A 23,971-nucleotide genomic window follows, 5' to 3' on the forward strand; every position below is an offset into this window, starting at 1 on the left:
TCCGCGCATGGATCTGGTGAGTAAATCATCGAGATTTACACGGAAAAGTTTGAAAGCGTATAAAAGTATTGTCGCATGTGAATACTTGGTTGCTGGATCTGTTCTCATCAGGATTAAATCCCACATAGTGACGGTTTTGACAGCTCGTGAACGCGGAAGCGTGTTCGGCCACATGTTAACCTTTGCCGGAATCCATCGATCTTTTCAGTTAGTATTCAATACAAATACCAATATTTCAATAAATGACCCCTGGTTTTACACAAACTCCTATTCATTAACTATGATTGGGGAAAAAAAAAAAAAGGACGAAGGCGTCTCCACGGAACGTACACGGAAGCGATTGCGGCCACACTTAACCTCCGTAAACCTCTGCGACAGACAGTTTTTGTTTTTTTCTCCAATACGCATTGTTCTCAAATGTGCCAACTTGGCATTATAAATACTTTTTGGTTATTTGCGATTGAGAAGAATAATTCCTACGTGAAATGAAGTCATTGCTACACAGTCGTGTGTATTCTGGTCGGGAACCATCCATCATGTTTAATTGCCGAAATCCATCATTATTTTTTGGTCTTTTCAGCTGGTATTCCATAGAATGCCGTCTTTGAATATCTGTCTCGTTTGTTGTGACAAGCAGCAGCACAACAGGTCTGGGTATTTCAAATAACGTGACGTCACGTGCACAAGCTCTGTATACCATTTTAAGACAGTATATGAAACCTTTGGAATTTCGATACAAACCACAACAATAGACCAAACTGTCTGCTAAGACCACACACACACACACACCACACACACACACACACACACACCACACACACACACACACACACACACACACACACACACAAATCTCATTCATTGGGCAAACAACATCAACATTCAGAGCGCAAGGTAGAAAAATGTGAACCCCTGGGCCCGTGTTTCCCAACCTTTATTTAGCCAACGCAATCATTTCACACTTGGGGAAAAACTCTCAGCAATCCACCAAAAAAAAAAAAAAAAACCCTTACAAAAAGCATGGCTATTAAAAGAATGATGATTTCATCTCTCACAAATGTATTTACTCGGTGTAAAAGTGTGGTGTGTTCAATTGAAAGTTGCGAGAATTGCTAGGAGCCATGACTCATTCTTTTGTGTGAATGGCAACAGTAGACACGGGGGTTAGCGAACATGTAGCTATCTAATGGAAGCGCATTTTCTGCCTGTCACACATCACCAGTATAGATAGATAGACCAAAATATTTGCAATGAATATCTGATTTACAGTAGAGCCTCGGTTCTCGACCACAAACCATTCTAGAAGGCGGTTTGAAAACAGATTTCTTCGAAAACCGAATCAACCGCCGCGCGCGTTCTGTTATTTCCGGGTTTTGTTGGGGGCGTTCGAGTACCAATTTTTGTTCGAAAACAGAAGCCAAAAAAATTCAAAATTTTCACTCAAATCAATTTGTCCGAGAATGGGGACGTTCAAGAACAGAGGCTGTACTGTACAGACAAATTTTGTCAATTTGCCGAATTTCCTGCTACTCCGCCAGTGCTCTCTGACGACACAATAGTCTGCTACGGAAGCCTGGTTAGAAAACACTGTCTTTGGCTCATGACCTCTCCAAGAACTACAGTAATAAAAGTCGGGCGTCAACCAAACCACAGTCCAATTATTGTGACGAGATTGCAGGTGCTGGTTAAAGTCGCCCGACCCAATAAAAAAAAATGCATACAAGGGTGTAAAAGAAATGTTTTCAAAGTTTCGCACAAAATAAAAAGTTGCTAATGGGTTAGCCAGAGACAGCCGGTGCAACGGTCTGAGCGCTCCCCCGTGCTGAAAAGTCTCCTTATATGTACGTTCGCTGTGTTCGTCTTTCTGAGACGTCCATAGCGAACATGAACACTCGGCGACAAGTTGAAGTATGGATGGGGATATTTCAGACTGGAAGTTTACAAAATATACGCGCATGCGCATTAATCACAAGGAGACTTTTCAGCACCGGGAGCGCTCAGACCGTCACACCGGCCAGCGCCCTGAAGAGACAAGCAGCCCCCTTTTAAAATCACACGCAACAGATACTACAGTGCTGTAAAAGATGAGGGCGGTGAGCGACGGTGGACAAAATTACGACCTGCACCTCACGTGCATATACAGAATTCTACTAATATGCATGCATGCATTAAGCCTAAAAAAAAATACAAAATAATAATGAATCATTAAATAAATATATGGTGGCTAATTTGCGGCTTTTGTCTGTCATGGGCGTGATCTAGAACGTAACGATAAATGAGGGATAACTGTTACTATAAACAATTGCCCTTTTTTCGTAGTGATACCGCACTTCGTGCCTTTTCTGTGTGTACCGTAATTTCTCGAAAATAATGCGCAGATTTTTCCCAAAATCTTTTCAAAAAGTTAATAGAGCGCATTATATTTAGGTATGGATGAAAAATAAAAAAATACAATCACATTGTATAGTTGTACACAGGTACATAGAGTGGTTTAAAAAAAAAGTATACAGATACATTTCGATATGATATTCGATGTCTTATGTTACACATTTATATTTATCACGGTAATGTGCGCCCCCAGCCTGAACTCTATGGATGTGTAACGTAGACTATGCAAAAACATTTTATGCACAACTATTTAAGTCAAACGGTGTTGAATATTTATTTAAGACTGTAATATGTGTTACCAACAGTATTAATAAAATGTTATGCCATCATTGAGCATTTATTTTAGTTGATTGAGGGATTCTGTCCTGACAATTACAGGGACCAGGACAAGCGTCTGTCCCGAGATTATATTACGGCTAAATCAGCACGTGCACAATGGTTATTTTTAATGATTGTTATGCAGACAGTTTTTTTTTTTTAAAAAAAAACAATAACAAGTACAAGCCTAACAAAATCTAAATACAAATAATTCGCAATATTTTGAGCACATGAGTTTCAGAAAATTGGTGGTGCGCATTGTACATTGGTGGAAGGATTTTCCAGATTTATTTTTTTTAAGTCAGTTTTGGCATTATACTCGAGAAATTACGGTAATTTCTCTCGCCAGGTGAAAACTAGCGTTCATTCCAGTAATGTTGGAAAAACATTGCCACAACAGTGCATTCAAACTGTCTTTGCACATCCGACAAACGCATTCATATCGCTTATCCAAACTGTACATGCAGTGTATATATTGTATATTCCATAATGTCGTCTGAATGTGTATGGCGCATTATAGCCAAGGCGCAGACGTATACGGGACATTCAGGCGACAATTGCGCTCCGTGGCTGTGGAGCATTGTTGCTTTCCCCGCGGGGAGATGACATTATTGCCACTCGGGTCCAGCATAGCCAAACATTTGCATACTAATTATTGAGCGTGAGAGAAAAAGGAAGGGACAAAAAAGGCGAGCATGAGAGTCTCCAGCAGACTCTGCTGCAGATTTTTTTTTTTTTCGAAAGTACAAAGAGCAGAAAATGTCAGACTCGTTGGCCGGGCGACGAGCGGTCACTCGACCATGGGATTAAAAGCATTTAAGCCTTGTATCACCCCCCCATCTCCTTTTTTTTTTTTTGTTCTCGTTTCGGACCTTTCAGGGGAGAAGGAAATGGAACAATCACCGGTGTTTAGGTGTTTATTGGCGCTGCAAAAGTGTGTGCAGGCGCGCGTGTTTTGCCGGCATCGCCGAATGCCAGAGCTTTCTCGCAAGAAAAAAGAAAACATAATGAACAAAGCCTAAAAGGGTTTCTGTGTTGTGGTTAAGGTGCAAAATGGACTGTCGCTGCTGTTTTTTTTTCTTTTTCCCTCCATTCATGTCTGGATGTAATGGAAAACATGCAATCAAACGTCGGCGGCGGTGACTCGGAGAGTGCTTCACTTCACACTTCTAATGCCTCCTGGTCAACAGGAGGCATATTTATGGGCAGCTATTGACGTTTTTATAGGGACCTCGAGGGAGCGTAGGGGGACCTTGATTAGAGCGCGGTGCGAAATAAATCCCGCGCGAGAGGCATTCCGAGTGGCTTTTTAATTCAGCTGTCACAGCGGCAGCGTCCCCCGCCTGCGATTTCTTGTTTCGCAGTGATGAAAACGCAGGTGGAGAGTCGAGCGAATTCCGCCCGCCGCCGCCGCAGCCTTTCTTGTCTTTTTTTTTTTTTTTCCCCTCTCTGCCGCTGCTCTCTTCGCACACAAGTGGAGGTTTGCAGTGCGGCCGCTGGGCACAGTGGGTCAGCGCTCACAAAGCTCTGTTTGTTCGGTTGGGCCTGCGGGGGCCGCCCGGGTAAGCTTGGCTCCAGAGGGAAGCGCCGTCTCACACGCTGAGCACGCTCTCTTAACGCATTCATCTGCTCTCCTCAATAGGGGTTTATATGTCTCCTCTTATGAGGCGAAGAAGGGAAAACAAGACTTTTTGCAAACAGGGCCTCGGGATAACAGATTCCGCTCTTGTTGCTCCCGCTTTTGTTTGAATGCCATTTTTCAGTCGTAGCTAGTGGTGAAACGGTGGGCTTTTTTGTGTGTGTTGTTGTTGGTTTTGTTCCGTCTTTCTTTGCGCTTTTCATCTGCTTTTGTCTCGTGCAGACGCGCCGGCTTTGTCTTGTGCCGCCGTATCAACATATTCCGAGAAGGTGGGAGACGCTGCCGAGATGAGGAAATAGCTGACAGCAACAGGCACCCGAACGCGACACGAGCTCAGAGGAGCCACGTGGCGACGGATTGTTCATTTCATGCGAGGGCGTTTTTAGAAGCGGCGCACATCTCTCTCTTTTTTTTTTTTTCCACGGACAAGTCTACCTTTGGAGATTTTCAAATTGCTATTCAGTCAGAGCAGCACGAAGGTGGAGTGATTCGCAAACCTGCCTCACAGTCGTTGGGTTCTGAGTTCGAAGCTCAGCTCAAGACTTTGTTTGTATTGTTTGCAGGGTGGACGGTGCCTCCCGCCTAATGGCGACTAGGATCCGCTCCAGCCCACTCGCTAATCCAATGAGGCCAAGCACAAACAGAATAAATAAATGAATAATAATAATAACAATAAGGCTGCACGGTGGATCAGCTGGTAAAGCGTTGGCCTCACAGTTCTGAGGACCTGGGTTCAATCCCGGACCCGCCTTTGTGGAGCTTGCATGTTCAACCCGTGCCTGCGTGGGTTTCTTCTGGGTTCTCCGGTTTCCTCACACATCCCCAAAACATGCGACATTAATTGGACACTCTAAATTGTCCCTAGGTGTGATTGTGAGTGTGACTGTTTGTCTCTATGTGCCCTGCGATTGTCTGGCAACCACTTCAGGGTGTATCCCGCCTCCTCCTCGTTGACAGCTGGGATGGGCTCCAGTGCTCCCCGCGACCCTCGTAAGGATAAGTGGCAAAGAAAATGGATGGATGGATGGATGGATGGATAGATAATAATAATAATGGTTGAATGTATTCCAACCTTTAGCATGTAACTTTCCATTTGTTTGTGCTAACTTTACTGTGTAAAAATGAGGACATCTATGTTAGCCTCTTATGCTTGCTGCTAGGTTGCCATCATCTTGCTAGCTGCCACATACTTGTCACCTTATTATCAATTTGTGGCATAATTTTGTGTGTGTGTATCTCTCTGTACATTTTAAATCAGAAGTCAATCAGAATAACAATCAAAAGCTGCTTTTAGTTTTGTTGCTGACTCTAAATTTTCCATAGGTGTGAATGTGAAGTTTAGTTTGTCTAAATGTACCCTGTGATTTTACCAGTTGTAATTATACACAGCTACTAACTTCCCATTTTTTAAAGGTTCATTCCACTAAAATATTACCAAATAGGTTTTGCCAAAGAGTTAGGGGTTAGGCTATTAAAATGGCCACCCGGTTCGGGAAATGACACTGGTTGGTGGAAAAACAAGGGTTCTGAAAGTGTGTTGCTGATACTGCAAACCGGATGTTGTGGTTTTGAAATGGTGTTCTTGAAAGTGAGGTCTTGAAAGCCTAGTTCTGAACGTACGTTCCTGAAATTGCTTTCCTGAAAGAACGCTTCCTAAATTGCGGTCCTGAAAGTCTGCTCCTGAAAAAGTGGTCCTCAAATGGCAGTCTTGAAAGTGGAGTCCTGAAAGAGCAATCTTGAATCTACAGTCCTTAATGTTCGGTCATGAATGTGCAGTCTTAAAAGTGCGGTCTTGAAAGTCTGGTCCTGTCACTGCAGACTCCGGGCTGCAGCTATACCTTACTCAGATGGTGACCAGTCCAGGGTGTACTTTGCCTCTTGCCCAAAGTCCTCTGGGAAAGACTCCAACTTACCCGTGTCCCTAATTCGAATGGGAACCATTGAAAAAGGAATGTATGGATACCCCAGTCAACACGTCGTATTCCATCTGTCTGCGCTGTTTGACAAGAATGAGCCTTGAGTCAAGACGTCGACTGCTCTGTTAGCTCCTCGCGTGGAACCGCAAGTGTTCCTTTTGTGACGGCCGGATTGTTCTTCAACCCCCTCGAGTTCCGATTGCCCTGCTTTGGCCACGGCACGTCTTCGCATTCTCAAACACCTTGCGATCCCCTCGCGTCGCCACCGTCCAAAAGGCGCCGTTGTTGTCGCGGGCGACCGCGATCTGCGGTCCGCGTATAAGTCGGTGATTGAAGGGAGCGGTGTGACACGCGGCGGGATGATTTAGTTTAATGACCGCGGCAGTGACAGTGCCGTGATGGAAATTGGACTCCCCCTGCAAATTTACATCACTGGAGGCTACTTCGGGGGTGGGGGGCTCTTTTGGCGGCTGCCATCCGGCGCACGAGCCGTCAGGAGGTCCTGGATATGTCACGCTTGTCACCTTCCTTTAAGTGCATGTGCAGACGTGGGAGAGGGATTAATATTATATAGCCCACGGAAGCACAGAGGACGTCTTATCGGCGGCGCAGATGTGATAAGCACCTCTACCCCCGTGGAAAAAAAAAAAAAAAAAAAAAAAAAAAACCCTGCACAAATCTCCCGCAGAAGAGACAAGCATCTCTTTGTGTCATTTCCTCCACACTGCTGAGTTTCAATGCGCCTCTACGTTTTGGCAGATATGATGCAATTTCACATCTGTTGTAGTTTGATGTGTCTGGATCACACTGTGTGAAATCATCCTGATCGCAACACGGCTTCCCTCAATTATTTAGAGAGGTGGCATATGGCTTTAGAGATAGTAATCAGATTTCGTTTGATTTTTTTCTTCTTCTTCTTCTTCTTTGTCGCATCTATTCAGAATAGCCTAGAAGCTTCAATAGCGGCGGCGCAATAAAAACCCGCGATCACATTAATCGGCCGCTCCGCATCCACACCCTCTTCGCTCTTCGGCGGAGTGAAGAAGAGAAAAAGGTTTAATCAAAATGTCACTTTTATAGAAATATTTTCCATCATCGCCACGACACTCATCTCACATTAGTTCACATCAATACAGATGTCAGCGTGCACAAATTGCGTTGCCTTCAAACACGTCGGGAGCTGTGAATGCGAGACGCGGCAGACCTCGCTGTCACTTTAGTTTTTTATCGGAGGGGCCGTGGAGTGGAACCATGGAAACAACATGTGACACACAAAAACACATTAAGGCCAGCCAATACTCAAATGACGATTTATTGAAGATGCCGCGCCGACAAAAAGACACGGTGCTAAGCGGATCCCTGCAAAGTACATTCAGGCTCTACGTTAAGACAGACAATGGCTAATTGTGGAGTGCGTGTTGATTCGAGCGTACAGAAAAGAACTACCGCTTCCATGAATATAGAGATTAGAAATCGCACATGAATGCTAGGAGATGCTAGCGCTAAGCTATAAAATTCAAGGACGTCACGGCGTGCCGCAGCCAACACCGGTCTAGGTCTTGAATGCGGTTATTCAAAATGAAGCCTTCATTATGCCGCAAAGTCCTCGTTCTTTTCTTTTTTTTTTTTTTTTTTTTTTTACGTTTCAGTGTCACACATCCTAAACATTGAATCGCCGTGCTGTTGTTTACAGTTCCTTGAAATAGGCCGCGCAAAAATAACCCGGGGCAAATGAACCACCTGGCGCAGGCATCGAGTCGTTATTATCTGATCACAGGTAGCAGACTGCACCGCTAAATTTACATTAAGAGTAAAGAACCGGCACATTTTTTTATATGTGCCGCTTTTAAAAATGTTTAATACTTTTGAAAAATAACCTACGGACTGGTCATAAAAAGTCTTGAATTTGACGCTTTATGTCAGCGGATACTCTGATATCAGAATGAGTGCAATAATTTGATTGGATGCTTTGTAAATTCAATTATTTTCTGATAATCCTTTGACATCTTTACTTGTTTTACATTCATTAGTTGCCAAAATTATTTGCCCCAAACCTCTAGTACTGAACCACCGCACTAAGGCATAAACCCATTCATGGGCAGGGTGGCAATTTTTTGCCTTATTGAAATAAAACTCTCCTAACAGGCCACAATAAAGAACACTTTAAATAACACTTTTTTTTTTCCATTTATGGTTAAGTTATATGATAACTTCACTAATTTACAATCTCGTCCCAAAAATGGGACGCTGCCCGCGAGAGGGTACTTGGGTTTTCTTAGTAGATCATCCCAAAAACCAGAACCAGAATCAGATTAAAACACTTAAATATTTTGATATACTGAAGGATATAATGCGTGAAAATCATGATGTCCCAAAAATGGGACGCTGCCCACGAATGGGTGAAATGGTTACTAAAATTAGATGTTCAAAATAACCTTCTAAAAAATGTGCAAAATGAGATTTGTTTTTAAACATTAAAATAATGATACAATGGTGCTGTTTTTCTTAAAATGACTCATAATGCAAAAAGATTGGAGACCACTGATCTAAAAAATGGTAGTCGCACCCTCCTTTTTCAAATGATATAACTCCAAATATGTATTAATTTTTAAGCACAGTCATCTGTGTAATTTACTTGTATTAGATTTATTTCATACAGAATTAAAAAGTGAAAAAGAAGCATGATCTCCTTTAAAGATTAATTGGTATTTTAGGAGTGTCATGACTAACATCCGCTGGGTAAGGCACAGTGAAATTTAAAATGTGCTTTATATTTTTCACGGCTTTCTATGACCTTCAAAAGACTGAAAAAATGAAATTATCTCCAGGATTTCCGGGCAGCTTCGGATGTTACACCTCTTTAATGCTGACTTGGTTAGGCGTGGCGCGCGTGTCAGAATCTGTCGTTGAAAAGTCCGCAAGTCCATGCACTGGAAAATGAACTCGTGTGCAAATTAGAGATCATGGCTCTTTACGTAGAAACTAAAAATTGAATTTATACACATTTTTAACATATTACGAAACTCAGTTTAGCAGGGATTTTTTTTTTACCCCAATATTCTGCAACTCTTTCTACTTTGTTTTGTTTAGCTTAAAGCACAAAAAAACATTTTTAAACATGAACCATTGAATAAACCAATTAATGAAAGACTGAAAGCTACAAGTAGTGATGTCGCACCTCTTTTAGAGTCGAAACGATCATCAGATTTTGACAGCGCGCAGAGCCCACAGCAATTTACTGTCAATGATCAGGACACACGTGCGCTTTTATAAAATTATTTTCCCTTCATGCACTTTTCTCAGCTTTTGCACTACTACTACTACTAAGTTATACTTCCAGTTAGCATGCCGTCATTTGCATGTCCTGCTTGCAAGCAGTTCTCTGCGAGTAAGTTGGCAGTCTTACTGAAAAAGAAAGTGGAGCTGCACACAAGCAAAAAAAAAAAAAAAAAAAAGTTTTGAGACCTTTAGGGTCTTGGGTGCATTCCGTGTGCGCTTACACGATGCCCAAGATGCGTGCCACCCACCAGCGACAGGGCATAATGACTCTGCAAGCTACCTGGCACCCTCTGTAGTTGTACGGCCAGGGCCAGTGGCCGCGCAGAGGCTCGCATATTCTCTGACAGTGCGTGTAGCCGCGTTGGCATTCGGCGCAGCAGATGCCCTGGTGGTCCAGCATGGAGTCAAAGGTCACAGCGCCTCCGTCGCCGTCGCCCGTCGCCGTCCCCGTGCCGCCGCCGCGCTGCAAGTTTTTCAAGCGGTGTTAATTTTGATGAGCGATCTTTTTTAAAATTCATGCTCATTTGCAATTTAGATCGTCTGAAGAAGAAGAAGGGGGAAAAAAAAGTCCAAAACTCTCATCCGGCCAAACATGTGACTGGGGTTCTCTTAGGCATGATGAATTTTTATAAGCATTGGGAGTTTTCGAGTGACTTTTCTAAGTTCGACAACTTGGGTCGAGCAGCTGTTGCCCGGGTGACCTGCGTTTACGGCTACGAACGCCACACCCTCACCTCATCGCCGCTAACTAGATACGGAATGTCCCAGTTTTATGCATTCCCGCTCTATAAAACATCGACCTTCATTCCTTTCCTTGTCAGGACTACTTTCCGTTATTAATATCTTTCTATCCACTGATGATCCCCATCCTCGGGGGTTTATTTTCTTTCCACCTACCTACCCACCCATCCCATCTTTTCATTCCGTCTCCAAGAGTTTCGATAACAATTTCTTTCCCGCCATCCTTTGTAACGAGGGAGGACGCATGCAAACGGGGTCGTGCGTGAAAGTGTTGACAAAACAGCAAAGTTTTAAAGGCTGATGTTGCTGCGGGGCTCGGTAAACGCCTCGCGATGGCTCATGTAAAATTCAGCAGCTCTGAAGCTTTGGTTTGGAGCGCGACGCGCTCTACTCACATGATACGGGTTCTCGGGGTTGAATCCCGATCCCGTATCCGAATGAAGCCCTTCCTCTCCTCCGCCTTCCCCCGGCTCGGAGGAGTCCTCCTTTCCCGTCACCTCCAGCACCTCCACGCGGGACTGCCGCTTGGCCCGCTGCGAGTCCCTCCTCCTCCTCTTCCTTTTCATCCCATCTGTCAGGGCGGCCGCAAGAGGCGAGAGTATTGGGTCAGTGTTTGCGAGACGCCCGCCGTGTCCTCCCGAGTGCAATCCTACGCGGGGCCCGACCTCCTCAGACGTGGTGAATTATTCAATTAGCAGCAGTGATATGAAGCGTCCTTGCATATTTCATTAAGTATTCTTATTTTTTCCTCCATACAATACATCAGCCTTTGTTTGTAATTCATTTGACATGTGTTTAACTCATTTTTCTGACTGGCACAAGTCAAGTACAACAACCGAGACCCGGGTAAACCACCGGGAGCTTCGGAATGGTGAGGCGTCAAACCGCGTATGTGGGGCTTCGAACCACCAGCAATCCCGCAGTACAAACACAACAATCGTTTGTTATTCAGTTGATTTCGTTTCAGCACAAGAAGTAATGTAGACCCACAGAAATGTGCATATTATTAGCGCTGGGTGGCATTTGCTGCGATTGAGTCAATTAGTGAGATTTGTATCATGGTAAAAAGTCACGTCAGTCATTGAGAATATGAATGCACATAATTTAGCGCGCTACGGATAGTGTCGATGTCAATATTTGACGTTGGTGTATCGCGACTGTCCAAAGTGATAACATTGTGATGTATTGTATTCTGATATACAGTGAAGAAAATAAGTATTTGAACACCCTGCTATGTTGCAGGTTCTCCCGCTTAGAAATCAGGGAGGGGTCTGAAATTTTCAAGCAATCATTAGAAAATGGAAGAAGCTAAACATAACTGTCAATCTCTATCGGAGTGGAGCCCCATGCGAGATATCACTTTGTGGGGTCCCAATGATCCTTAGAAAGGTGAGGAATCAGCCCAGGGCTACACGACAGGACTTGGTCAGTGACCTGAAAAGAGCTGGGACCACCGTTTCCAAGGGGACTCTTCGTAATACACTAAGATGTCATGGTTTGAGATCACGCATGGCGTGGAAGGTTCTCCTGCTTAAACCAACACGTCAAGGCCCATCTCAAGTTTGCCAATGACCATTTGGACGATACAGAGGAGTCATGGGAGAAGGTTTTGTGGTCAGATGAGACCAAAATGGAACTTTTTGGTCATAATTCCACTAACTGTGTTTGGAGGAAGACAAATGTTGAGTTCCATCCCAAGAACACCATCCCTACTGTGAAGCATGGGGGTGGTAGCATGATGCATTGGGGCTGTTTTTCTGCACGTGGGACAGGACGACTGCACTGTATTAAGGAGAGGATGATGGCGGCCATTTATTGTGAGATTTAGGGGAACAACCTCTTTCCCTCAGTCAGAGCATTGCAGATGGGTCGTGGCTGGGTCTTTCAACATGACAATGACCCGAAGCACACAGCCAGGAAAACCAAGGAGTGGCTCCATAAGGAGCATATCAAGGTTCTGGCGTGGCCTAGCCAGTCTCCAGACCTAAACCCAAGAGAAAATTTTGGGATGGAGCTGAAACTCCGTGTTTCTCAGCGACAGCCCGGAAACAGAGAAGATCTGTGTGGAGGAGTGGGCCATAATCCCTCCTGCCGTGTGTGCAAACCTGGTGAACAACTACAGGGAAATGTTTAACCTCTGTAATTGCAAACAAAGGCTACTGTACCGAATATTAACATTGTTTTTCTCAGGTGTTCAAATACTCATTTGCAGCTGTATCATACAAATAAATCATTAAAAAAATCATGCATTGTGATTTCTGGATTTTTCTTTTAACACGATCTCTCTCACAGTGGACAATACAAAATTGATCCTGCCATTTACGTATTGGGCTGGCAGTTTTGTGGCAGGAAAGCAGAACCAGCAGCAGAAAGTGCAGATAGCAACTAAAACAACAGTTTCAAGATTCACTTAAAAAAAATTAAACGACAGATTTAATTACAGTTACCTTGAAGTACAAGTAAGTATGCCATCCATTATGCCATTCATTGTTCTCATAACATGTTCAGTCTCAGCCAGTTCATTATTTTATTAGGATTGCATTGATGTTTGTAAACCTTCCAGTTCTAGGTTAATAACTGCCAATTATTTTTCTTAGGAAAATCAAATGGATTTTCTCGCATTTTGGAAAATAGTTCTTCATGTGTTGCCTGAAGTTCAAAGACGCGGCAACGAGTGAGGTCAGCGCGTAGCGAGGAATCGATGGACCTCCGTCAACCTCTTCCCACGCGGGATTAATGTTGCATGTTTGGCTTTTTCTCTGGATGTCGGTGAAGGCGATGATTATTTGGACGAGCTGTACAGTCGGGGAGGGGGAGGGGGGGGGACATCCGCCAGAAGTTACCGTGAAATTACATTGGAAGCAGCGTCCATGTACTTTTGGGTAGCGTTAGCGAGGTCTGTTCTTGCGTTTATTTGGGTAGGTTGTTACTTTCCATTTTTCTTAGCTGTCTTTACAAAGTGGTTATTGACCACCATGAAGCTATGACTTTAATTTGGATTTCTAGTAACTGGCGTCTTGGCTTCTAAGTTAGTTTCTCGCGCTAGCCACCGAATCTCTCTCCAGATTGGAAGGTGGTCTCGCTTCTTCAATTCCAAATAAAATAACGATCCAGTGGGGCACTTCCCCCAATGCAGACTTCCGTTGGGAAAAGCTATGAAAGACTTTTGAAATAGACCAAAGTGTGCCATATGAGGTCAGGTTTTTTTTTTTTTTTTCCCCCAGACTTTGTAGTTTTGTGTGTCACTTAATGAAAGCAAACCTTTGGGAATGAGCGGTTGGAGCCAGTAAATAGGTAGCTCCCCGCACAGAGCCAGAATCTTGGGGCTCAAGAAAGCGACGTCCTTCAGCGGCTGCTCTGAAGAAACCCAAACGAGGAACTCATCGTCGAACTTCACCGGCATGCCGTCGTCAGTCTGCCAGGAGAAGCAGAGGCGCTCTTTGGGAAAAGCCGGCAGGACTGAAAACTGGAAACTGTGACATTCGCTGGGGGCGCGGGACTGTGCATATACTGTACCGGGTCAGACATCAGTGAGTCTTTGTTGTCAGCTCCCAGAGGAGGAAGGTTGCCTTTGATTTGGGATTTTATATAACACTTCTCTCCCCCGAAGAATCGGATTGCGGTTATTCCCTGCGCAAAAATCACACAGATGCTATGTTTACACTCACGGCTCCGCGAGAGCGCTCAGACTCCACCGTGGGCTTGACCCCGTTCGCAACGGGACGAAAGTCACTCACGCTTTGAAAGTCCCGGATCTCCACGGCCTCCTCGTCGCCGCTGCCCGTTTTGAACCTCTCCACGTCGTCGTCGGAATCGATTTCCACAAAGCCCTCCGTCACCTCCCCGTTGATGTTCATGCTGTAATGAGCGCTGTACACCTGCGAGCGTTCCACGCAGGACGTTAAACGACTCATTAGTCGAGTGGGAAGCGGTAAAAGTGCAACGGGGGCAGAAAAACAAGCGCGCCGCCGCTTTTGCTTTCATCGCGTTGGCTTCCATTCAAGAAGTCCTGTTTGCTTTGTGCTCAGCAGGAAGCGAGCGAGGGCCGCTGTAGGGGGGGGGGGCGCGGCTGGGTGGTGGTGGTGGTGGTGGGGGGGGCGGTTGCACGCTGATCTTTTGCCTTACAGGTGAGCTCATTAAGAAGCGAGTCGATACGAAAATATGCGGTGGGCTCGGAAGCATTTGATGTTCTTTCATAAACACACATTTCACATTTGCATTAAGGTGATTGACAGGCCGGCCTCATTATATTTTTCCTCATAACGCGACGTTGCAATGATAAAAATTCTATTCCGTCTTTTGTCGCTGGAGTGGGACACGCGCTTCACAGCCGAAGCGTCAGTCGATGATTACAAGGCTGTTGTCGCGTCTTTGTTTACAGCACTACAGTACAACGCTGCTGCGTCCGGCTGAGTTGCATTGCAAGAATACGACATCAGTACGGAACGGCCATCTTTAGCGCGTCTGAATGAACGAATGAATGTCTGAAATCTCAGTTTTGGTTTTGCTCTGGGGAGTTTTTTCCCCTCTTTTTCTCATGTGGTTCAGGAACATGGCGTTTTAAGTCACTTCAATTCGACATATTCTGATATGTTGCAGTTTGTGGGGACGATATTCATTTGTATGAAGTCGGAGTTTGCCAAAGGGTTCTGGGACTGTGCCAGAATGGCTGCTTTCAATCAAAATGTCTGACTTCCATCCAGTTTTCATAGAAATGCCCATCAAATTCTGTGTCAATCTTCGATACTAGCGTCAGGGGCTAATTTTTTTTTTTTTTTTTTTCAACCAATACCAATGAGCGACCTCCAGCATCCACACATTACAGGATGTGTGTGCTTGGAAGAATTTTCGAGTTTTTGGGCATGTTTTGATCAGATCTGTCCAAGGAAATATTTTTTAAAAAATGAAATTCTCCAACCCTGGCTCCTCATATAAACATACCTTAAGATTTGAGTCATTGTAGTGGTTTAGAGTGGGTTGGCAGCACCCACGAAGAGTCAAGGATTTACCCCCGAACAAAAGATTCACATCAAGTATCCCTTCTACTTGCTTTTTTCTTCACACTGTTCGACCACTTCAACTTTATTTCTTTTTTTATTTGGCAGAGTCGAAGTGGCTCCAAACAAGTCCGACATGTTTGCGCGTCGCGCCAACGCCATTTCACATGGAAAATTCTCATCGCAGGATTCTGTTTTTTCTGCTATTCGAGATCGTTAATTGTCTTCAGAGACCCTAACGTGCGTGTTTTTGGGAGACCATCCAACCGAGAACTGTCGGACTTGCAAGCTACCTTTATGATGGTCCGTTTTAAAATGCTATCCTACGACCTCGGAACTTTGCTTCCCTTTCTGAAATAATGATTTAGAAAAAAAATAAGCAGGCACAAGTACACTATCGAGTCAATGCAAAGACATTTTATAGAAAATGGACTCTCATATGGCTACCCTGAGAACGCCTGATCTCATCAGATCTTAGAAGCTAAGCGGGTTTGACCCTGGTTAGTACTTGGATGGGAGACCACATGGAAATACCAGGTGCTGTAAGCTTCTCTCTCCGGCTAAAAGCAGATGGGTTGCGTCAGGAAAGGCATCCGGCGTCAAACTGTGCCAAACAAATATGCCTTCATCTCAGATGGCGTGCTGTGGCGACCCCTAACGGGACAAGCCGAAAGAAGAAGAAGAAGGACTATCATATGGTTGAACGTTTTCTTATGGAAGCATGTTTTTAAGGGTTTCCGAACCTTTACTGGGACAGGGCGGATGTTATACATCAGAAAAATCTCCCATAACACCAAACAAAATTGTCATAAAAGAGAGTACACACGTTAATCATGGCAATCACGATACGTCGCTGAGAAAGATGCTGGACTTTAGTTGTAGAGAGACCGAATCGTAAAAGAATCAGCGCTTGAAAGTACAATCACAGGCTCCGTTGTTTGCAAAGCATCGTCCTCCATTTTTCCAGTCTGGGGTCTTACTTCAACTTTGTCATGATAGAAATCACACTTACGTTCCTCTGGTTTTCCTTCCTGAGGAGGAGAGCGGCCACCGAGGCGCAGAGCATCAACACGGCGCCGACGGAGAGTGCCGCGGCGCCGTATCGCAGCAGCCCGCCGCACACCGCGGGACGTTTGACCTTTGCGCAAATCAAAAGAACCGAGGAAGACGCATCGGTCACTGCCCGACGCCTGGCCGAGGCTCCGGCTCGTCTTACCTGACGCGCGAGGGGCTCAAAGCGACCGCTTTGTCGGGTTTTTCGGTGTTCTTCCATTGCCGCCCCGGGATCCGTTCTCCCTGACCAACTCTTCTGCTTCTCTTTGGAGACTCCCACTGTGCCCCAAGGTTCCTTTTGGCGGGTCAGCGTGAATGACGTGCGGAGGAATTCTTTCCCTTCCCTCTTGATGTTACCTGAGGGGCTGTCGTGCGGCGGTGCCAAACTAAAGCCGCTTTTCGTACGTTTGTTGGGGAGAACGGTTTGAATTGAGTGATAAATATCAACACCGTGGCGATGGAAAGCCCGTTTTAGTTTGTGTGCTCCAGTGTGATTAACGCTGCCTTTAATAGTTTAATAGCGTAATGAGCTCCGCGATCCACGGCGCCGCGTCGTAGCAATCAAACGCGAGCGCGGGGCTTAGTTCACGAAGGGAAAGCCGGCCGGGCGGTCGGGGCGAGTCACGTGATCTCAAATGATCTTCAAATAGAAAAAAGAAAAAAAAAACCCAATGGGGTGTAGGGTGGTGGGTGGGGGTGTAGAGAAAAAACAAACAGGGTAAGAGAGTCAAATATGCAGCGCTGCTGTTGCTTGGAAACAGATTGAACCTCATTTTCTGGATAATTGGTATGCTGGAAGGCAATCAGAAAGGTGATGGAGTTATTTGACCTTTGGAGGGGGGGGGGGAAGAAAAGTATGCAATTGTGAAGCGCATTTGATCAACAACGCGGTATTTGCATGCAAATTGAAGGCACCACACGGAGTGAGGACGACGCCGTCGAAGGCGCATGTTATCTGTTTAGCGCAAGGCCACATTTTGGATGCAGATGAGGTTATTTAGCCGCTCCGCGCCGTCATTTTCTAAGGTTGCGCGCGAAAAGTAATGAACCGGAATGATTGGGAAACGGCCAGATGGAAGAGAAAGAAAGAATGAATTCTATGAATGAGTTATTACAGAAATTAAACATGATAGCGTTTTGTCATAACTCAGCAGATGAGATTTTTTGTTATTATTTAAAATAAAACAATGTGCATGTTGAATAGAAAGATGATGATACTTTGTCGGTCTCAATCTTTTTGATATATTTGGCAAAATACCGTATTTTTAAGTAAATTATGTACATTTTAAGAAGAGCATGTCAGCAATTTGTGAAAGCAAATGCGGTTATTTTTAGTTTTTGCCTATTCCCACTGTGGGAATCCTCCAGCTGGGATTGGCTCCAGTACTCCCGTGAACCTTGTGAGGATAAGATAATCAGAAAATGGATGATTTTTTTTTTTTTGGGGGGGGGGGGTCATTTTTTTACAGTCTTTTCACAGCAGCCTATTTCAATTCATACAGCCATTAAAAGACATGCTCTATAGGGTTTAATTCTGAGTATTAACTAATAATTATCACTTCTTTCCAATGACAGGAGGCGGGGTACACCCTGAACTGGTTGCCAGCCAATTGCAGGGCACATGGAGACAGGCAACAGTCAGACTCACACTCACAATCACACATAGGGGCAATCTAGTGTCCAATTAATGCATGTTTCTGGGATGTGGTAGGAAACTGGAGTGCCCGGAAAAAAAACCACGCAGGCACGGGGAGAACATGCAAACTCCACACAGGCGGGGGACAGGATTGAACCCTGGACCTCAGAACTGTGAGGCCAATGCTTTACCGTGCCACCCCCGAATTGAATCAAAAATTACAAAGTGTAATCGCTTTTTTTTTTTTTTTTTACCTTCAATTCATGACCAATTTGGCATTTCTTTTCAGGACCTTGCCAGTTGACGAGTTATGACTAAAAGAGAGAATGTCATCTTTTTTTTTTTTTTCAACCAGTGAGGAGCTAATTTTTTTCTTAGTTTTTTTTTTTACTGCAGCCATATTTGCAGAATATTTTTGCGCAAGTTCAATGATCGGCTTGTGCTTCTTTTTCTGAAATCTTTATTAGACTCCGTCATCAATGAGATGATATCCCAGAAGAAAAAAATTATTGAACAGTAAGACAAGATTCTTTTTCACAGTTTATTTGTGCAACAACGTGACCGAGAAAAAAAAAAAAACACTAACATTGTTCATATTGATTGTTTTTCACAGCAGAAGAGCCCATTGATGCCCCCGTGTCCCTTTTTAAATAACACATGCTCTTGAAAAGTCTTAATAAAAGTCATCATCATTTACACTGAAGCCTTATGAAAAATATATTATTAATGTACAAAATCTTGCATATTACACATGATCTCACACGTAGGATAGGCCAACAGACGAATGACGTAGAACCACTCACAAGACGGTCGATTCAGTTAAGAAGTACTGTACAATGAAACGTTTTTAAGAGTTTGTATACTCTGGGATGGAGATCTCGTCTGTTTCCTGTATTCTGGCCGGCGTGGGCGGCCCGACGAGGATGTAATCGAACTCCTGGTGTTGGACCTTTTCGTAGACGCTTTGCAGGCCGTTGCCCTTGGGCACGTGCGAAGGATAGTAGTGTTCCCTCCTGGCGTCCCGAGGGAGCGACGCCGTCTTGGAGAAGGTGGAGAGGTTGGACCCGGAGGCCACGCTGGTGTTGGGCCTGCTGGCCGACGGACTCCAGCATCTGTCCGAGTGCCCCAGCACTTTGCACTCGCTGGTGCAGGCCCACAGAGCTGCGGGAACAGGCGCGTTCATTCTTTGACCTTGAGACGAGACAATTGCCGCGTGGCTGTGACGCTCACCGTTTGTGGGGGGCGAGTCCTTCTTGTGCACGTCCCCGCTTATGTCGGAGTCGCTGTCGTTAAAGTCGCTGTCGCCTTTGCCGCTGTCCTTGCCGCTGATGTGAGGATCCCTGGCCGAGATTGTTGTGAACGAGTTACCCTTCCATATTGTTATCGGCCGGACTGCTTCCTTCCCGTAGCCCGGTAGGGTCGAGTAGCCCTGAAAGTCACACGAGAGAAGAAATGAGCTGAGATAAATGGGAGGAAACACTTTGACCGTGATAGAAACTGAAAGATGCCGGTGAGTCGGCGTTGAACTCAGATGAGGTGCGCCCTGGACTGCCTGCCGGCCAATCACAATCAATTAGTGCGCCTAATGAACCACGACGCCATTAGTGACGATATCCAATGATCCATCCATCTATTTTGATTACACCTTGGGGAGCGTTCAGCCCGTCCCAGCTGACCCCGAAAGACGGATCACACCGTGGACGGAAAAGCACCGCTTGGGCCAATCTGACTCGCTTACCCCGTGACTGACTCACCTTTAATTTGCCCTCCATGACCCCGCTGTTCGGCTCGTAGACGCCCGCCGTCGGGTGCCCGTCCTCGCACGTCATCTCCGCCGCGTTGCCGGCAGCCGCGGGCGGCTGCTCGGGAAAGGGGCGCGGCTCAAAGGCTTTGCCCGCGTGGCCTCCGATCAACGCGTCCGCGCGAGCGCTCTCGGCGCCCTCGGCCTTTTTCGGCGCCTCCTCCCGCTCGTCGTAGCCCTCCCTCGTCTCCTTCCTGCGGCGGCTGCAAATGGTCGTGATGAGGATGATGGCCAGCAGGAGGAGGGAGCAACTCCCCGCCAGGACGATGATGACGGCGACGGACGTGTCCCACTCAAAAAGATAATCGCCGCCGTCCTGGGTGGAGGAGGGCAGGCTGGGGACGGTGCCCTCGATGAAATTGAAGTGGATGATGGCCGTGGAGGTCAGCGAAGGGGATCCGTTGTCGCTGACCGACACCACCACTTTGACATTGTCAGTGAGGTCGTACGTCAGCTGTCGGCTCACGTGCACCTTCCCGGTGTCTTTGTCCACAGAGAAGCCCAGGAGCCCCCCTTCCGTTATCTTGTAGGACAACTGCGCGTTCAGACCCTCGTCTGCGTCTGTGGCCTTGATGTGGGTGACCACGTAACCCGCGGGGGCGTCTTTAGGCAGGAAGACGTCCGCGGAACCTTTGTAAAGAGGAGGCTCGATGATAGAAGGCTCGTTGTCGTTCTGATCGACGATTTTCAAGCGGATGACGGCCGTGCTCTGCAGCTGCGGGGAGCCGCCGTCGCTGGCTTGAACGTGCACGTCGAGCTGTCTCATGACCTCGTAGTTGAAACTGCGTAGAGCGTAGATGGACCCTGACACTGAATTGAGCGAGACAAAAGTGTTCACGGGGGAGCCCATGATCAGACTATCCACGAGCCTGTAGGTGATTTTGCCGTTGTGGGCCAAATCGGCGTCTGTGGCCTCCACGGTGGCGAGGTAGGCTCCGGGGGCGTTGTTCTCCGCCACGGACACCTCGTACACAGGCTTGGTGAAGTGTGGGGCGTTATCGTTCTCGTCGCTGATCCGGATGGTGTACTGGGTGATCTTTCTGAGAGGGGGTGACCCAAAGTCCTCGGCCATGACCGTCAGGTTGTACTCGCTGATCTTCTCGCGGTCTAGGGGGGCCGCCGTCACAATCATGTAGCTGTCCTCGTAGGCTTGCCGTAGTTTAAAGTGGTCGTGGCCGTACAGGGTGCAGTGGACCTGGCTGTTAACCCCGGAGTCCCGGTCCGAGGTCGTGACCAGAGCCACCAGGCTGTCCTTTTCCGCTGCCTCGCTGATGTGCGCCGTGCCCGTGGTGATGGAGGTCATGGGGGTGATGCTGATCCCCGGCGAGTTGTCGTTGACGTCACTGACATGAATGACGATTTTGCACGTTGAGGGGGTCGGGTTGGGGCCCAGGTCGCTGGCTTGCACGTCCAGCTCGTACGTACGCTTGTCCTCAAAGTCCACCGGGCTCCTGAGCGTCAAGCGGCCTGATTTGTTATCCACGTGGAAAAGATCCCGGATCTCGTGAGAAACCTGCTTTCCGAAACCGTAGACCACCTCGCCGTTGGGGCCCTCGTCGGCGTCCACGGCGTTCAGGTCGAGGATCACGCTGCCGACCGGCGCATCCTCCGGCAAGCTCACCGAGAAACTATTCTGGTCGAAAACCGGACTGTTGTCGTTAAAGTCCGTCACTCGGACAGTTATCTTGGTGGAGCCGGACCTGGGCGGGTTCCCGCCATCTGTGGCCGTCAGATCCAAGGAAAAAGACGCTTGGGTCTCCCTGTCGAGCTCCTTCATTAGTACTAATTCCGCATATTTAACCCCATCAGCCCTCTGGAGCACGTCGATTGTGAAGTGACTGTTGACAGAAATCTGATAGCTTTGGATGTAGTTAGACCCCACGTCGGCGTCCACGGCCGGGTCCAGAGGAATATGAGACCCCACGGCTGCATTCTCAGAGATCTCCACCACTGACTCGGCGCTGGGGAACGCCGGGGAGTTGTCGTTGATGTCTTTGACTTCCACCTCGACGTGGATCAATCTGTAGCGCTCTTTGGAGAAATTCACCACATCAAAAGTGACGAGGCACTGCGGAGTGTGTCGGCACATCCTCTCGCGGTCCATCCGCTCGCCGACGCTCAGCTGCCCGTCGCTCTCCCTCACCCGGATAAACGAGTCATTAAACTGCCTCATCATCCTAAAATTGGTCCTGGAGGAATGGGGCAGGCTCAAGGACATGTCCTTGGCCAGGTTTCCGATCACCGTGCCCGCCGCCTCCTCCTCGTTGCAGTGGTAGCGGATCGTATTCCCCTCGGTCCGGCCCAGAGAGACGCAGAGAAACGGATGAAAGGAGAGCACAAATATCCACCAGCGGTAATAAGTCATCAACAGCATCTTGATAGTATCCATCCAGGCGGCGGCGAGAGACAGCGACAAAGCGGTTCACGTCTGGAGCCAACCGGCCGCGCACTGAGACTGAGATCTGGGATGCCGGGAGCCGCGAGCCGGGCTGCGACGGGGAGGAAAGTAACTTTGCGCCTTTACGCACACGCGGCAGCCGGTCGCGGACACGCGTGGCGACGCGCCTCCGACACCTCGGGATTCCGTACTGGCGGGGTTGGGAGCACTCGGCGCGCTAATAAGACCAAGCGTGGCCAATCCGCGTCTTTAGAATTATATATTTATATGCGGGCAATGCACACGCGGGCGACGCACACACGCGCGCGCGCGAGCGAGCCTGTTGTTGGGGCGCACACGGAGGCAATTTTGAAGACGAGCACAAATGTGATAGTTTCCAGCGCCGTTAATCGGCATGTTGCAGCCTTTATTTACTGGAGGAAAAAAATGCATTTCTTCTCTCTTTTGATGTGCATTCATTGTCTTCAGCACCACAGTTTGTGCGCGCGCGTGTGTATTAACGACTGATGCTATGGAAATTTTTTTTTTTTTAAATATATATTAAAGAAATTCCTACTTATACTAAACTTTATCTGCAGATTGCAAAGAAAAGAGCCTTTACTTGCTGCAAGTTAATAAATTGGACCATATCATATCAGCCGTTTCCTCCGGGCACTCCGGTTTCCTCCCACATCCCAAAAAACATGCAACATTAATTGGACACTCTAAATTGCCCCTAGGTGTGATTGCGAGTGTGACTGTTGTCTGTCTCCATGTGCCCTGCGATTGGCTGGCGACAACTTGAGGGTGTACCCCGCCTCCTGCCCCTTGACAGCCGGGATAGGCTCCGGCACTCCCTGCGACCATCGTGAGGATAAGCGGCGAAGAAAATGGATGGATGGATCATATCAACCACCCCCAGAAAAGTGCTATACAGTAACTATAATCATCTATTTATTTATTAAAGTTGCAAGGTGGTTAATTGAGCCAACATTTGAGTTTGAAGCAGACTTCATTTATGCCAATGAAGTGGAAAAAATGAAGATCAGCATGAACAAAGCTCATGCAGCCAATTGAACACGACAAACTGTCACTCATTAGGCCGCACCTCTTAAAGGCACGTGTCACACAAATACTACAGTGCGTGCGTGTGTGATGTTTAGACTCGTAGTACTTTATAAAGCAGTTTTCAATAAAGTGCAATTTGTCTTGGTCCATTAAAAACATTTTTTTGGAGGGGGGTCTGGAACACAATAATGGCATTCTGAGTCATGTCAGTGGGGGAAATTGTAATTAAAAAGCCCATTATTGCAAAGTAGTGGTTAAATTTCAAAATCAATATTGCACGACTGAACCTCATCCAGTTCAATTTTTCAAATTCTAAAATATTTGTCTTATTGAGTTATTCATTCAATGGGTTGCGCGTCTGACTTTATAATTCCCGCTCGCTCTCCTCGTTCCGTCGAGTCACGTTAATTTGTGTAGCTCTTGATTACAAAAGAGTGTCAAGGAGATTAGCAGCCCGAGAGGCCCCTGATCTGAGCCCACAAGTGGGCAAGGAAAAAACCCCAAAACCCAAAGCAAGAAACCGTGATAAGCGGATAAATTGGTGGGCAACATTTATCACATATTTGTACAATGTTGAAGGAAACCGCATAAGAGTCCATTTGGTGAGATGAAGCGCTGCAAGTAAACACTGCCCTAGGCCCTTTAGCAATGCAAATATAATGACTGAGGGGGGGGGGGGGGTGTTGAATTCCAGCCTCATAGGCTGTCAGTCAAGGGGCATTTTCTTATGCCTGAAAATATTATTTTGTCTGTCTACA

At 46.5% G+C, this 23,971-nt stretch overlaps 2 protein-coding genes across 2 annotated transcripts; both read right to left on the reverse strand.

Annotated features, from left to right (window-relative positions):
- Window positions 1–9,628: 9,628 nt before the first annotated feature.
- Window positions 9,629–14,279, reverse strand: cnmd (chondromodulin). The gene is made up of 5 exons (XM_061841849.1): window positions 14,019–14,279; window positions 13,798–13,911; window positions 13,543–13,696; window positions 10,677–10,852; window positions 9,629–10,003 (listed from the first exon to the last, which is right to left on the reverse strand). Exons 1-5 carry the CDS (start codon window positions 14,193–14,195, stop codon window positions 9,758–9,760), a joined length of 867 nt encoding a protein of 288 aa, XP_061697833.1. The 5' UTR covers window positions 14,196–14,279; the 3' UTR covers window positions 9,629–9,757.
- Window positions 14,280–18,596: 4,317 nt separating this feature from the next.
- Window positions 18,597–22,157, reverse strand: si:ch211-199f5.1 (protocadherin-8). The gene is made up of 3 exons (XM_061841663.1): window positions 19,722–22,157; window positions 19,198–19,396; window positions 18,597–19,128 (listed from the first exon to the last, which is right to left on the reverse strand). The coding sequence occupies exons 1-3, from the start codon at window positions 22,155–22,157 to the stop codon at window positions 18,815–18,817; spliced, it is 2,949 nt and encodes a 982-aa protein (XP_061697647.1). The 3' UTR covers window positions 18,597–18,814.
- Between the last annotated feature and the right edge of the window lie 1,814 nt (window positions 22,158–23,971).

Source organism: Syngnathoides biaculeatus, chromosome 14 (genome assembly GCF_019802595.1).
Source record: "Syngnathoides biaculeatus isolate LvHL_M chromosome 14, ASM1980259v1, whole genome shotgun sequence".
Classification (NCBI taxonomy): Eukaryota; Metazoa; Chordata; class Actinopteri; order Syngnathiformes; family Syngnathidae; genus Syngnathoides; species Syngnathoides biaculeatus.